The following is a 17,690-nucleotide window of genomic DNA, read 5'->3' on the forward strand; positions in this document are numbered from 1 at the left end:
CGCAAGATAAAAAGTAAATCCGTTACCTGAAAGGATAGATTTATATCTTTCTGTTATTCTAATAGGAAAACATTGCACGCACACTCGATGTTGTAATAATTTAAAAAATGTAGTTCTATTTTCTTTATATACTTTTACTATATCTTTTGAATTGATAAGACTTCTTCACAAGTATTAAGATAAATAAAAAAAATCTTTAATTTACTGATATTCATAAACGTCTTAACGACTTGTTTACGTCTTTTGAAACTGATATCTTTATAACAATATAATCTTTGTAATATTTATACACACAATAAATTATTATATATTCGAATAAAAAATATACAATTAGAATTTGTAAACTAAATTTCTTGCGTAAAAAGATATTATGAAGAACTCATCTACATTTTTATTCTTTGCGTCAATGGCAATTTTTTATAATTTTGTATTTTAAAAAGATTGAAGATCGAAAAATATAAATGCTCGCAATTTGTGCCATATAAACAATAACTAAATAACAAACGCGGCAACATCATCCGATTTATTATTATCATCACCAGATATTACGCAGGCATTGCACAGAAATATAGTTGCACACATCACATTCAATAATAAATATGAATAAGAATGTAAATATATTCAATAGACATGTAATTTATACGCCGTGTCTGAGAACTAATTGCGTATGATGTTTCGCTAATGACAGCGCGCGCGATTATGGCTCACTGTTTTCCTCTCTCATTATCATCCTAAATACAGTACAAAATCATCACGCGGGATAGCGAAGATTCCTAACCGTCATGGATCCGTTATACCGGTGATCGAGGCAATTTTTCTCCCGTAAGACGTGGCAACCTTTTACTTCGTTATCGACCTTCGGCCTTTACCTATTTACCACCTATCGCCGCGTGTAGTTCCCCGCGATACTAAATTAACGCTTGCCATGGGTATCGAATTAGATCCCGTCCACGTGGACGTTTACGTCAGCTTCACCTGTAACTTTAACTTCGGTTTTAATCTTCGCATATTATTTCTATATCATGTACTTATGATTGCTTTAGCTTTTCAGTTTTAACCTTAGAGCTTTAATAAGAGCTGAATATTCTATGTTCTGAGGCACAAGTTTCCCAAGTCTCAATTGGCTCGTATCTCTTTAAATCAATTGTTTAAAACTTAATTTGACATTTTAAAAAATTCCCCAAAAATAAAGAAGTCCAAAAAATTAAATGAATTATATATCGCTTTTTTTCATATTCGCAATCACATCTTCAATTGCAGTTTCAGCGTAATAGACACCTTTCTATGTATATCATTCAATTTTTTTTTCGCAACTTTTACAAAATAAGTCTCCCGCTGTCGAGACCGAAAATGTGCGCCAAAAATTAAGTATCACGCTGATCGAAACGTTGTTTCTGATTTCAGAACATGCACGCTTGTCCTTCCCTTACGACTTATACACAAGTTTCCCAAGTCTTAATTGGCTCGTATCTCTTTAAATAAATTATTTAAAACTTAATTTAACATTTAAAAAAATTCCCCAAAAATAAAGAAGTCCAAAAAATTAAATGAATTATATATCGCTTTTTTTCATATTCGCAATCACATCTTCAATTGCAGTTTCAGCGTAATAGACACCTTTCTATGTATATCATTCAATTTTTTTTCGCAACTTTTACAAAATAAGTCTCCCTCTGTCGAGACCGAAAATGTGCGCCAAAAATTAAGTGTCACGCTGATCGAAACGTTGTTTCTGATTTCAGAACATGCACGCTTGTCCTTCCCTTACGACTTATACACAAGTTTCCCAAGTCTAAATTGGCTCTTTAAATAAATTATTTAAAACTTAATTTAACATTTTAAAAAATTCCCCAAAAATAAAGAAGTCCAAAAAATTAAATGAATTATATATCGCTTTTTTTCATATTCGCAATCACATCTTCAATTGCAGTTTCAGCGTAATAGACACCTTTCTATGTATATCATTCAATTTTTTTTCGCAACTTTTACAAAATAAGTCTCCCTCTGTCGAGACAGAAAATGTGCGCCAAAAATTAAGTGTCACGCTGATCGAAACGTTGTTTCTGATTTCAGAACATGCACGCTTGTCCTTCCCTTACGACTTATACACAAGTTTCCCAAGTCTAAAAATTGGCTCGTATCTCTTTAAATCAATTGTTTAAAACTTAATTTGACATTTTAAAAAATTCCCCAAAAATAAAGAAGTCCAAAAAATTAAATGAATTATATATCGCTTTTTTTCATATTCGCAATCACATCTTCAATTGCAGTTTCAGCGTAATAGACACCTTTCTATGTATATCATTCAATTTTTTTTTCGCAACTTTTACAAAATAAGTCTCCCGCTGTCGAGACCGAAAATGTGCGCCAAAAATTAAGTATCACGCTGATCGAAACGTTGTTTCTGATTTCAGAACATGCACGCTTGTCCTTCCCTTACGACTTATACACAAGTTTCCCAAGTCTAAATTGGCTCTTTAAATAAATTATTTAAAACTTAATTTAACATTTTAAAAAATTCCCCAAAAATAAAGAAGTCCAAAAAATTAAATGAATTATATATCGCTTTTTTTCATATTCGCAATCACATCTTCAATTGCAGTTTCAGCGTAATAGACACCTTTCTATGTATATCATTCAATTTTTTTTCGCAACTTTTACAAAATAAGTCTCCCTCTGTCGAGACCGAAAATGTGCGCCAAAAATTAAGTGTCACGCTGATCGAAACGTTGTTTCTGATTTCAGAACATGCACGCTTGTCCTTCCCTTACGACTTATACACAAGTTTCTCAAGTCTAAAAATTGGCTCGTATCTCTTTAAATAAATTATTTAAAACTTAATTTAACATTTAAAAAAATTCCCCAAAAATAAAGAAGTCCAAAAAATTAAATGAATTATATATCGCTTTTTTTCATATTCGCAATCACATCTTCAATTGCAGTTTCAGCGTAATAGACACCTTTCTATGTATATCATTCAATTTTTTTTCGCATCTTTTACAAAATAAGTCTCCCTCTGTCGAGACCGAAAATGTGCGCCAAAAATTAAGTGTCACGCTGATCGAAACGTTGTTTCTGATTTCAGAATATGCACGCTTGTCCTTCCCTTACGACTTATACACAAGTTTCCCAAGTCTAAAAATTGGCTCGTATCTCTTTAAATAAATTATTTAAAACTTAATTTAACATTTTAAAAAAATTCCCCAAAAATAAAGAAGTCCAAAAAATTAAATGAATTATATATCGCTTTTTTTCATATTCGCAATCACATCTTCAATTGCAGTTTCAGCGTAATAGACACCTTTCTATGTATATCATTCAATTTTTTTTCGCAACTTTTACAAAATAAATCTCCCTCTGTCGAGACCGAAAATGTGCGCCAAAAATTAAGTGTCACGCTGATCGAAACGTTGTTTCTGATTTCAGAACATGCACGCTTCGTCCTTCCCTTACGACGGCGGACGTAGTAGCGGCGGAGGCGGTGGTGGCGGAGGTGGTGGCGGCGGTGGCGGAGGGGGTGGCGGTGGCGGAAGGGGTGTCGAATCGTACGGAGCCGTACGTCGCCCTGATGCTCTCCTACCGCCCCCGGGCCTCGACCAAACCGACCTCGTTCTGCACAGCAGCCTCGTTGACGACCCCCAGGTGAGCGACGATGTACGTAATCGCAACATATTTTCTCTATTATCACATCCCTCGATGTCGCCTCTTTCGACGACTCTTTCTCACCCCAAAGAATAGTCGCGAGAATCTCGGAATACGAAAGCGTTATCAAAAACATTATTGGAGAACTACCCCAAGATTGCGTACATCAAGATGCACGCGAGGGTGGTTTAGAAACACGATGTTTTAAATATATCATTAATTTTTGAAGTATTAGTACGTGTAATAATAAAAAATAGTAGATAAAATCGTTCTTTTATTTTTATTTGAATTTTACATGGAGTTTATTCTAACAAGATCTAAATTTAGTAGTATCTAGAAAGTGAAAAAAGTGAGGAAAGGAAAAAGAGTTATAGTGTTTAAAAGCTTAAAATTATCTTCTATGGATAATTTCTATTATTAATCTGTCGCAGAATAAATTCTTGTCGATTCTTTCGCATTAGTTTGTTTTTGCAAAATGATTACAGAGGTAGTTATTTTAACAACAAAAGTTGTAGCATCCATTAAATAGAATGTCATACGCTTGCGGGACGGAATATGCGAAATATGCCTTGCTTTGCTGTGGTTAAAATATTTTTCTTTGTTTTACACAAGCATATATCGTACGGTGCATACGTGAAAAGTATGTGCTTTATGAAAAGAGTATTGTAATAAAGGTGACAGCTATATTAGTGCTATACTAAACTAGCGCAATATTAAAAGTTCTTGCATCAGCTCTTTGATTTTTCTAAAATATACACATATCGAAAATATATATTAAATAAAGATTTTCTTTGAATATTAAATATTAAGACTCAAACTTTTCTTGGAAAATATCTTGCGATTGGTCCGACGTTAGATTGAATGATGTTGGAATATCATAGCATTATGATATCGATTCGAAATTTAAAGTTGGCAAATTCTGTGATCAAACTATATACAAACTCAGTTTTAAGGAAACTTTTCCGAAAAAATTATTTGTAACATTTTATATATATATATATATATATATGTATATGATTATCAAAATATTTAATATAAAAGTTAGAGATTAAATTTTTTATTTTTTAGAACACAAACGTGGACGATGGAGGGTTCATGAACGACCTACCACTACTAAAAAGTGAGTAAAAATACTTATTTTCCTATATTTATCTTCTTATTTCATTCTATGAATCTTAACAAAAACAGAAAAAAGTGTTTAATCATAAAATACTATCAACGATCGTTCTAATTATTTCTGTCATCTATCAAGTTTTAAAAAATAGAGCCAATATTATTTTTTTACATACGTATATCTAACGTATTCCTTAATAAAGCTCGAAATGCGACCCTATAACGCAAAGTTAATAGTATTTTATAATTTGGATATCCGCCTCCCGATCGCGAGGTCATTCGATTCGGAATTTATTCCTCGAGTAAATTTACACATCGCAAGAACATAAAACGCAAGGCGCACGTCTCCGATAAATACGCGCAATAGCAACTCGAAATAGCGAGCAGCAGCATAATCCCAATATAAAATGATCGCTGTGCAGCCGGAAATATAAAGTAAGCGACTTGTCGCCCTTAATTAAAATTTATCTCTCGCTTACTCTCCGTTGTGTCAAGGGCACGCAGACTAGATTTTTAACCGTTTGTGAAAATAAGTTTAAGCGCATAAAAGTGACGCACCGGTACATTCTTATACGAGCGATCGTTCCTCTCGCAATAGAGAGATCGCAAAAAGCTGCACACAAGCTGGACTTTCTGTCGAAGAGCATCGCGTGAATTGCAGTACGATAAATTATCTATACCACAGTCCACATACGGTCAAGTATAATTCTCAGCTTCTTTTCTGTAGAAAGTTTCTGTATAGCAGAATTATACTCCGTGTATATATAGTAAAATTCTTAAAAAAGATTAATCGAGATTTAAATAAATTTAAATATTAATAAAATATATTTTTCACTTGCTATATTAAAAAAAAGAGGAGTTTTCTTAATTTTCATAAAATTTACATGAATGGGAAAAGAAGACAAAATTGTCATCTGACTTGTTTTTCAAATAAGTGATTCCGTAATAGATTTTTGATAGAATGGATCAGATTTGCGTATATAAAAAATTCCACACGATTGCGTAATTCTGAGCGAGTTATTGGTCCGCTGAGAAGGAAGATGTGTTACGAATCGCGAGAGAGGCAGATTATTAAGGAAACTTGCACCACTTCCAATTTTGCGAGCGAGATACACCTCTCGTCGATCCTCGTGTCAATCCGAGATCGAATCGCGGCCAGCGTCTCTTGCGAAAGTATCACGCTCAGCTAAACCGATCGTATCCGATCACTGATCCGAGAAGACCGGTGGAGAAGTCTCGGTTTGTCATTACACCTATCGGTCTAGATATGTAACTTTCGATCTGTGAATTAATTCCGAAATCCGTACCGCTATATCCAAATATGGTAGCAGTAATTTTCGTTTATTTTAGCCGACAGAGGATATCGAAGTGGTCGCACTTTCTCTCGAAACTTTTTCTTACGCGTGACTTAAATTTTGACTTAAATTTTGCATTAAAGCTTCAATTTTTAAATAATTATTTTGGTAACCATCGGACTCTGGAGGAATGAGCTGTGATTTTATCTCAGATGTGAACAAAATTTGCGAAAAAGCTCTGTGTAATCTCTCGTTGCATATTAATATCCAAGTTAGTGGATAGAGAATCTAATTATACATCGATGTAGCGATTTAGCGACGTGATTTGGGAAACGTTGACGGAAACTTTCGGAAGTACTCGACAACTCGTACGGCCCACAAACGTATTACGAGACGACCCTCGTGTTTCACGCGTGTAATTCTTTTCGCCTCTTCGGATCGTCACGTCGCACAATGGCCGAGAGCCTGCCACGTCGCATAGCATAGAATCGCAGAAAGGAACGTAACGTAACATGCGTAGAGGAGGTGCGAAGGAAGAAAAAGAGAGGAAAAAAAATACAGTGCGTGCCCGCGGGCGGATCGGATTTCGCTCATTGTCATTGTAATTTCTTGGCGGGGTGTAGTTTTCGGGGCGTTTCTCACCACAGGGGTATTACCCTACAGATGGCTGTTTGTTCGAATGTCACCGAGGGTTATTATATGCCTCGTTACTCGTCCTGCCGACAGCTTATTTGGCCAGTCTCTTTCCTCTATTCTCGCTTTCTCTCTCTTGCCATCCCATGCTCCTTTTTATTTTACGAAACCGGAATAAGAAATATATGCGCAATGTCAATTTCGATACGCGTGCAATATTATTTCGACGTCTGTACATTAAATATCCCGGTTTAATCCGATTTATGGAACTGGAGAGAAATAAGATAAATAGCATCTGTAATTTATGATGTTGCTCCTTGCTCCGTCGTGATTTCTCGAATAAGATATCTTCGAGATTTTTCCCCCATTGAATTGGATTTGTCTAAAAATTTATATTCGCGCCATAACTTTTTACGGGCGAAAAGAGACGAGAGAGATTTAAAACTCACTACACTTGCTTCTTTTTCTGTCACGTATTCCGATCGGAGACGATATATATCGAGAGATACGTACAGCTAAAAGACGTGTTCCGCTTCTCGGAAGCCGGTTATACAATTATCGCGGCTTACCTTGGCTCCGTCACTTGACGACGACGCGCTCCAATTTAACTTTGCTACGATGGATCGAGGACGAACGGATTCTTTCTATCAGCGACGACGCGCGCTACGAAATTTTGTTGATCGTTAGCTATACATTTAAATTAGCAGTTGCGTCAAAAGACCTTTAATCATCCGCGAACCAAAATTTTTACAGGATATAAAAGAAATCATACATTATTCCTTTTTTATCTCAATATATCAAGTAATACTATAAATTTATAACTTCTTGTTAGGATAATTATATTTGTAATATAGTTTATTATGTATTGTGCTATTATTCTAAATTTTTCAGATTTTTGTATTCATTAATTACATGATTAATCACATATTAATTATATGATTAATATATCATTAATTATTTGATTTGATTCACTAATTATTAATTTTCCTAGAAATATTGTATATGAATGTATTTCTTGCTTAATAATTCATCATTTTCTTTTACTTTGATATAAAAAATGAATTTTGTTATAAATTGATTTGTGATCTTTTTGCAAACAATTCTGTTCTTTAATTATTTGCAGTGAACGTAATGAAAAATATATTATAGTGCGTATACAAAATAAAGATACGATTTGCAACAATATATAATTTATCGAAAGCATTCATTTTTGTCAGTCAGTCATATAGTATTTCTATTTTATTTTAGTTTCGTATCGATCAATATATATGTTTTTATTCCATATCTTCTAAAACAACTATGATATATATAATTCATAGAAATCAATTCGAAAACTATTTTTCAAGAAAAAAATTTATGTAAATCATATGTATAATTCTAAAGAGAAAGTAACTATCAAAATTAATAATCTTAAGTTTCAAAAAAATACTTATGTATTTTTATTTTCAAATTTTTGCAATTTATGAATATATATATTTAAAGAGATACGAATCTGTACTTTACATTTGCTTATCTATTTAAAGCATGTTGTATAACGCGAATATATATACGCGAGATTAATCTATCATCTCTGGCATAAAATCGTAGTAAGTATTGGAAGTAATTAATCGCATTCAAAGAAGGCCAACCAACGACATTACCTCGTACGACTTTAATGGTTCTTTTCGAATTACATGTTCTCTACGTTGCTATTCCTCGAGAGCCGGTGAATGCATTAGTCACCGATTCTTCATTGCTAAATCCATCTGTTTTATCTGCGATATATAGAAGATTAACATTGATAATAGTCTTGACTCCTTTTATATTTACCAGAAATATGGTTTTTTATTAAATATAGACTCGTGAATAGGGTTCGGTTTGAATCTCTTCAATTAACAATCGTCAAAAGAAAATACGCTGATCGATTCCAGGCTTCGATTATCGAAAGGGGTTTTCGAGGTGTACTTCTCGTATTGTTCGCGGATGGGACCATCCTGCGCAATGAATGGAGGGCGGCCACCATCTTTGTATAAAGGCAGCTAAACTCCTAAAATCAACCCCTAATGAAATTAACGATCACCACGTTGCTCGTAGTTGCCCCCGGGGCCCAGGTGGGATCCCCCCGCTTAGCGGAAGCCCACTCCGGCGAAGAGTCCCTTTAGGGTCGAAAAGTCACACCCTAGTCACACACCAGCTAACCAATCAAGGTCGAGAAGTAAGCGAAGTCGTTGCTACGCGTCGATTGGTTAAGTTTCCGGCCGGTTGATTGCCCAGGAAATTGTGCGTGTCCAGGACGCACGTGTAAGCCCCGGCTACGCGCTCAAGGCTATTCGCAGATGGAGATATTTTGTATGGTGACAGTCACGTATAGAGCGGCAATAATTGTTTCGCATGTTGACGCGCGTGCCGCCTTCGAGTTTTGTTCAGTAGAGCCCTTCCAGCTCGAGCTTTATCGTACAAAATCGTTAAATGATGTGCGCAGGCATACGAGAAGATGTTCGATGTAATCGGAAGAATTTTGTTAAAAGCAGATTTAATTCTCTGCTGCAACGTAAACTTCGTATACGAATTATGTGTGTTACAGATAAAATTCGACATAAATACGTGGCTCGTACCTTCGTAATTCCCCTCCCTCCCATGGAATATATCTTATCAATTAATAATTACCGAATTAAAAAGTTGTTATAGAAATATGAATTGTGAAAGACTCAAAAAATAAGATATATACATGCACAGTAATGCTTTTTTAAGGTATAAATCTTTATATATTGCTCAAATTTTTTATTAATCGCTAATCATGTTACTGATTAATTTTTCTAAGAAAACATTGAATATGAGAATTATGAAATAATTAATTTAAAACAGTACTCAATTATAAAAATAATATCTACATTATTTTATAGATAATATATAACTTTTGTTCTATTTCGAGCTTTTTAAATAAACCACAGAAAATATCTGAAGCTAATTGAGTGCTAAGAATTAATTTAAAAAAATATTTCTCTATAATAACATCTATATTGAAAGTAGATTGCTGATATTATAAAAAAAAATTTAAGAAAAATAATGCAAAAAAGTTTTATGAAAGTTACGCAAGATTGCTGGTCCAGCCTTGACGCGGATGCGATCCTCAACGAGACTAGGATCTCGTTGAGACAAGATCGATGAGTACATCCATTTGTAAAATCCACATGAATGTATGCAATAATCGTCTGTCGGTACTTCGTAAGTACCACCGGTTGTATTAATTTTACACCGATATATTGATATATACCTCAATAATAATTGCATTATATAATCACGTCATAAATCATATGTAGATGCGCGCGAGAGTATGCCTCTCATTAAAATTACGGACACGACGCGTTGCATCGCGCACGAAATGATTTCTCTAAACAGCCCGCGGCTATAGATAATAGTGAATCGGCAAACATTAGCATCAGAACGAGAGTTTCTTTTTACTAACTTATGATGTGTGGGTGAATCAACGACCGGCATCGACATGCTTATTTATTCTCAGTTTATTTGTTTACGCCATTTATTGTCGATAGCACATTCGCTTGCTTCCTTTTGTCTCTGCTTCCTACTTTGGTATTCATCAGATATATTTTTATCCGGTATTTCTTTCTATTTCTACTTTCAGTCCCTGTACTTTTAACAGTTGCACATTGAATAAAAATATTATAAGCTTAGTAATCATAGCAATCTGGATGGAATTTAATGGCAAGAGAATCATATATTCGAATACAAAAAAACAATGTACATACATAAAACAAAATACATATCTAGGTATGCCAGAATTTGTAATTAATATTTAAGTAATTTAATTATCTTAAATCTTTAAACTTTTGAATTTCTGATTATTTTTAAACAAAAAATTCACTATATACATATAAGGAAGAGTTTATGTGAATATTAAATACATTTGTTTCTTGAGCAATTGTAAAAATAGTAATTAATATAGATAATCTTTTTTTAATATGTAATATTAACGAACTCTGATATTGCCCATGTAACGCGCTAATTTTAATGCGCCCAATCTGCAAGTCATGAATATATATCAATTTGTGCTATCTGTACATCTAAATGAACATTTCAAGCTGCGTCATTGCTCAATCATTGAATGGCTATATTGATTGCACAGAGATACATGTATACGATTTTGTTCGTTTATTTTTCGGTTGACATATTTTTCATATTTTCCCTCTCTCTAATTTGAAGGAAAAATGTAGCAACGTAGTTTCTTCATAATCTTTCCATCGATATTTCTCAATCTAACAATAAATTACTATATAAAACGTGCGTGCATTTCATACTTTACATACTTTACATATTTTCTCCGTTATTTACTTAATTATTGTCACTCTCTTTCTCTTCTTCTCTCTTTTTCTACACATTATATTATTAATTTGATTTAAATAGCTTTCTAATTAATTCTAGCGCCAATCATAGAAATTATCGACTCATACATTCGATCGAGTCATTAAATACATCTTATCCACACACCTCATGTCGTATCAATAAAAATATTTAATATACTGTCGTAAGATTTTTTTTAATGTTGATATAATTTACTCTCAACTTCTGATGATGCGGAATAATATTTAATTATTATAATTTTAATTTCGAATTTTATTTCACACATGATGAGAATTGGAGAAACATCTTGTAGTTTTTAACGCAAATCGGCATGCATCAAATTGTCCCGCGTTATTAACAGCATTATTATTGTCTTTTTAAAGTCTGGATATTTATCTTTTAAATATTATTTACTATTATTTTTTTCTATGACAATAAAAAATATCATTAGTTTAACAATCGATATAGTGAAATAAAAGATAGATGGAATATGCATCTTAAAAAACGCATTGTATTTAGAGAAATATATTAGCAAAATAAGCTTAGGCAACACGAGAAAGTGACAAGATTCTTACTTTTTTCTTTCTTTCTTTCTTTCTTTTTAAATCTACAATTTCATAATGAGAATCTCAATCGAACATCATTTCCGCTCATCGATGATTACTGATCAAATTGGAGCACAAGCTGTTTTGCCTTTACTGGAACGTATCATTATATTATTATCTCGTTGTCTTACCGGATTCAATTAAAGTACTATATTTAGCATTCGATATTTTTTTATCGCAACTTTAAATGTATCAATTGAATTAACTAGTGGCGAGTTTTTCTCACATCTTATTGCATATGTAACCACAGACACAATTTCATCATACTATTTCATTGTATAATATTATTCTTTAATACAAATACTTGTAAAAAAATATTGATGAAAATTATGGTTTAAGAGACAAACTTTTTTTTATTTGACATATAAGAATTATAAATGAAAAATAAAATACATAATATATTATATTCATTAATAATTCAATTAAGTAACTTCTCTCTCTCTCTCTCTTTTACAAGTAAACTTGTCGTTATCTATTTTTATATTGTAGCAATAATAAAATATAACTTCCGTTTTATTCATGCCGCCCTAATCGCGACTCTCAGATGCGATATTTTAATGACGTAAATATCGTGCTCTTGTATCTGCTGATTCAACTGTTTGATGCACGATCGTAATATCGATGAATATTTTACGTACTATCGCGTGTCTGCATTTGATTCACACGATTGCCGATTTCCGAGATAACCGCGTGTGCGTGTCCATGCGCAATACTGCTTCATCGACGTGTTCAGGCCGCAGTAGCCTCCGCTCAATCGTTTCCGTTGGAATGAAAATTATACCGGCTCGGCCTGCAAGCACTATTAGCTAAGGATAGAACACTGTCACTGCGATCGCCGCACATACATACGTATCTTTTTAGGAATACCAACTTATTAGATCTTAGAGTAGAGATGCGGCCGAATCATCATTAGGAAGCATAATGCGATTAAACGCAAATGCCTAGACTACTACAAAGTGGTTCATCGTAATCGCGAAGAGGCGACGCACCGAGAACATTTCCTCGTTACTCTTCCACGAAGCTGACGAACTCTCGTACGAAGTACAAAGAGAGAAAAAAAACGACAGCGATTTATAAGAGACGGAGTTTGTAATACACATCGTCGGACACGAATCGCTTTCATTTGCGTCGCCGTTGCTACATTTCCTCGTACAGTGCCACGTATTTTTCTACGAGTGTCTACAAGAACGATTAATTTCTTCCTCAGCTGGTCGCAGTTGTTACGACTCCTTGTAATGTAAAAGAAATCCCGGGGCGAGATAAGAGAGAGAGAAAGAAAAGGCAATCGATGGCGCGGTCAGCTCAATGGTAGATGGTGAACGGAGAACAGTCGGCCTCTGAGCGAGCGAATCTCCGCCTTAGACCATTGTTGTTTATGATCTATCTCGTTAAACATTCTATGAAACGCGGCTCTATGACGAAGAATACCTGCGATCAAAACCGGCCGGCGCGTTATGCAACGCGATACGAGCTCTATGTAAGTTCGCTATATTACTTAACCGCCGACTATGAGATCTTTCTTTGAACGCATCGAGCTTTGCGCGAGCAAGTGGAGAATCTAATCTCGAGAATATCGCATCTTTGAACTGTGTCGATGTATACCGTACAAGCATCTTCGAGATGCTTTCTTTTCTCCTTTCACAGATGATTATTTTATTTGTACACAGAGAGAATTTTCTCTTAGAATTTACCCTGAAAATCATGGTAATCGTGGGACAATATGGTATGGAAAGAATTTTATGAGAATTTCTCTGATTAATATTTATCACAATAAACATAATAATATTTACACGTTAAAATATAAAACATGCTTGAGTAATTTTACCATGCAATTTAGTAAAATTAATCAAACATGTTTTATATTTTATTGTGATAGATATTATTATTTTTATTGTGATAAATATTAATCAGAGAAATTCTCATAAAATTCTTTCTATACCATATTGTCCCATGATTACTATGATTTTCAGGGTAAATTCTAAGAGAAAATTCTCTCCGTGTAGATCTTAAACGTGTCGTCTTCTTCAATCAAAACTTAATTTTGTAGGTTTTAGTTCGAATAAATATTGAGATTAAAAAATTTTTTTTTAATTTTAAAAGCTAGATTTTTAAATTGAATTTTTCAATCACGAAGAACCACGTGTATTTTGCAATTATTGTTGCAATATCTCGACGTCTCCTTCATCCTTATTTCAACGAACCGACATTGATTAGCCAATAATTCCGACGACGAGTTAAATCATACAAATGGACTCATTTATCGCGCTGACGGGCGATGAAATCTTTCTGCACTGATTTCATCTGCGCGATTTCGCGTCGTATTTATCTTGTTTAACAAGATCTCTGTCGCTTGTACCTGAACTATAAAATAAAAAACGGCAAACTAACTTCTGTTGATGGCTAAGCAACCACTTATTGTCATCACCTTTGACTCTCGACAATGTTATTGCGCTTTAGCGACGGTTGTAATTGCCATGCTGTTCCCAACATCATATTATAGACTGTGTACTAGACGTACACAGTTTCGCCTTTTATAGCAAACTATAATACTTGACGGACTATTACTCAGCAGCCGATGGCGAAGAGATGAGCCGCTAATTTGTGCGGCTGCATCGATTTATCACTTTTTCGTGCTATTAATTTCAAAGCAGAATTTAATTAACCGTCTCATAGATGATGATTTTAGAGCGAATTGTATAATATCAATGAACGAGGTGCATTTCTTAATACGCGAATTTAATTCTAGATTATCGTTCGTCGTTTGTATTTAATTTTTCAAGCAACATTTTTATAAATAAATAAATAAATAAATAGGCTATATAAATAAAGACAAATCTATCGCGCAATCTTATAAAATAAATATGAAGGAAACCGATATCTGGCGTTGTAATTTTTGCTATTTCCTTTTACATTTAATAATTGGAAATAAAAAAAAAGTTCGTACCTCTAAATAATCAGGTCTTCTTGCGGATTTCTTTGGAACATTCTTTGGAACATTCTTGCAACATACATAAGAATCCGAAGACGAAGGTAAAGTGCTTCCTGTGTCATGGTCGCGCATGATTCAGACTGCTACGTAATCGAAAGAATTCGCAGATGGCTGTGAACAAAGTTTACAAATCAACCATATAGATTGCGTATGGAAACATGTAAAATATTACTAAAAATCTTATTGCATTAGTGGTTGTCCGCCTATAATTTAATCTGGAGACAATTTCAATACAACATTTCGTTTCGCGACATATTCCATTTTCAGTTTGCATATCTATCTACTCATTGATAAATTATCTAATGTTAAAACTTCCTGGACGTTATCTAAATTCTGATTATAGCAACGGTAATTTCACGAGAAAGATATTCAGACGTGTATCATACATCTATGCTGCTCCAGAAGAGAAACATGTCTGGAGCAACATATGATGCTCGTGAGTATTACCGCGATGACTCAGATAATCCTTGAAGATGCAATTCACTGTTGGATAAAATTCTAAATTATCGTTCGTTGCATTTAATTTTTCAATTCTCCCGAAATCTTGAAATGCAAAGGACATCTCTGTTATATTTGTACACTTAATGCTATGAAATATTGCATTTATCAATACATATGAGATAAGAATATTAATTAATATTAATTAATTAAGAATGTAACAATATAATAATACTTTATGTAAAATTTAACTAATCACGATTTATTAAGATAATAAGATATCTCGAATAAAGTCAAGTGGATCTACTTATAGTTTTGCCATAATTATCGAATTATCAGATAAAGTGACACATGAATAATAATTAACCGGTGATAGAGAGGCGGATTAATGGTGGCGATCCGATGAGTGAGACGGTTTCACACAGCGAAAGGTTACGGCAGATCACGATAATTATACGCTCTGCACTATTCGTGTAGACCTTACGGATAAAATAAGCGAAGTTCCAGCCATTCCCATTAAATAAATTAATATACGCTCGTAGAACCGTTACTAGAGAATCGAGATAAGTGTTCGAGATAGTAACATTAGAGAAGACTAGAAATGCTCACAGGACTTATGCGTCTCTAAATGATGTTTTCTAACGACGAATACGTGCTGCCATAACAAACTAAAGCACGCATTGTCTTTCAAAAAATACACTTTCCAGTAAACTAAGATTTCGATCAAAATAATATTTTAATTCTAGATAACGCTAGTGAAAACACACAGTTTCGATAGATTATTTTGTATTATCTATAAATTTCATACTAATTATTATCATTTTATTATTCGGAAAAATATACGGATATAATCATTCGTTAATCTTTAAAATATAGGAAAAATAATGTCATTTGCATAAATTAATTCAAAATGTTAAAATTAAACAAAATACTGCAATAAAATGCATTATCAGCTGTTATTAGTATGACAGAAAAATATAACATAAATATATCATTTTAAATATTTTTTTAATAATATATACTACAATAAATACGTAATTTTTTTAATAGAAAAAATTAAAATTAAAATTTTATATTAATACTCGAAATAAGTTGATAATTATATTTCAGCAAAAATAATCAAGCGAAAAAAATGAGAAAATCAAAGAAAAAGAGAGAAAGAGAAATCAGCATACGAGAAACATTAAGGTCCCGTCGATTCTTAAGTACCAAAATATACGTTGGGGAAAAAAAGAGACGATACATAAAACCCATACTTAACATTCACTGATGTCAGATTTGGAGAAGAATGAAGAGATGTCGCACGCTTGACACGAGTCATGGAAATCGTGTACACGACACCCGTCATTTTTCCTTTTCTCTCTTTTGCTTTCCTCTCTCTTTCTCCTTCTTATCCGACATTATTTCGATGTTACCAAATTGTCCGACTAACACTGCTGCCAGCGGGCAGGACCGTTACGCAGAACCGTTTTCTTCTCTCTCTATCTTCCTCTCGAACATTATAATTTATAAGCGCGCCCGGCACGACAAGAGTCGACCCTATTTGGTAGGTACGGAAATTTATTATCCGTTTGACTCGCTGTGTATTGATCTAGACATCGACCGGAATCGATACTGGCAGTCATAGATAATGCGGACAACTTGTTCACTTTCTTTCTTTGCTCGCTTGCGATGACGTCGACGATGATTTTTTTCCGTACTTGAATGTCAAAGCTGGATCCGTTTATGTCCGAACGATGGTATGTCTTTTGGTTTACAACGGCACCGTCGCACAATCGTCGTACAACGAGTATAAAAGGAAGGCAACCGCATGAGCGAGAGTAAGAATGGTAAAGCGTAAAAGTGCCACGAGATACCTATCGGTTAGATTTATAGAGCCATCCCGTGTATCTGTCATAACACGCTGACATTAACGGGACGATGATGGTGCATCTAATCAGTGTCCCGAGCGATGAATCAAGCGAAACGCAGCAACAGTTAGCTGATGTTAAGACAATAAAATCTGCAATGAATTCCTTCGCTCCTAGCGGGACTACATTCTTTTTCTTCATTATGCCATTCAAATATTAATATGCCATGTTACATCCTTTGACGTGACGTGTACATTATGAGATTTCTCTCCAAAGAGATATTCTTAGAATATTATAGAAAATTATATAATCCTTTTTTTCTTTTGATTTATATATATATATAAAAAAAAAAAGAATTACAACATCTGTGAATTTTGTCTCGCGAAATATCTCATCCAGCGATTCTTTTGTATTGAAACATAAAATTTCGAGGCAAGATACACCCTTCGTGCACTGGCGAAGATGAAGAGTTCCGAGTTATAAGTTGACCAATCTCTTTGCCATGTAATAACGCGCTTTGTCCGGGCCCCAAGGCACGATATTAAGCATTCCAGAGCAACGATGCAATAATGCGGGGCTATCCGATGCATAGGAACTAAAACAGGAACGGTACGGGCGAATTTAAAATATTCGCCGAAGATATTGCTGATCACGGTTACGCACGCAGACACACGTACACATAGAAAGAGAGAGAGAGAGAGAGAGAGAGAGAGATATTGTATAACATAATTTCGGATCGGAAGCTTCGGTTCCGATATTCCTTGCTCCACCGAGTCGTGAATCTCAC

At 34.0% G+C, this 17,690-nt stretch overlaps 2 protein-coding genes across 5 annotated transcripts in view; one reads left to right on the forward strand and one right to left on the reverse strand.

Annotated features, from left to right (window-relative positions):
• The window catches only part of Tfap-2 (transcription factor AP-2), a 133,258-nt gene that overhangs the window by 90,342 nt on the left and 25,226 nt on the right, over positions 1-17,690 (forward strand). For all 4 annotated transcript variants that reach the window (XM_083038599.1, XM_083038600.1, XM_083038597.1 and 1 more), the window contains 2 exons: positions 3,427-3,654; positions 4,711-4,762. In XM_083038599.1, the coding sequence (XP_082894725.1) occupies positions 3,427-3,654; positions 4,711-4,762 (280 nt within the window). The remainder of the gene's footprint in view (positions 1-3,426; positions 3,655-4,710; positions 4,763-17,690) is intronic.
• The window catches only part of LOC145936408 (uncharacterized), an 88,704-nt gene that overhangs the window by 55,742 nt on the left and 15,272 nt on the right, over positions 1-17,690 (reverse strand). Inside the window, exon 3 of the mRNA XM_083038626.1 lies at positions 14,571-14,726. Within this exon, the coding sequence (XP_082894752.1) occupies positions 14,571-14,687 (117 nt within the window). The 5' untranslated portion in view covers positions 14,688-14,726. The remainder of the gene's footprint in view (positions 1-14,570; positions 14,727-17,690) is intronic.

This window comes from Prenolepis imparis, unplaced genomic scaffold, assembly GCF_030444845.1.
Source record: "Prenolepis imparis isolate NDT839.2.m4 unplaced genomic scaffold, iyPreImpa1.0 SCAF_5, whole genome shotgun sequence".
NCBI classification, from domain to species: domain Eukaryota; kingdom Metazoa; phylum Arthropoda; class Insecta; order Hymenoptera; family Formicidae; genus Prenolepis; species Prenolepis imparis.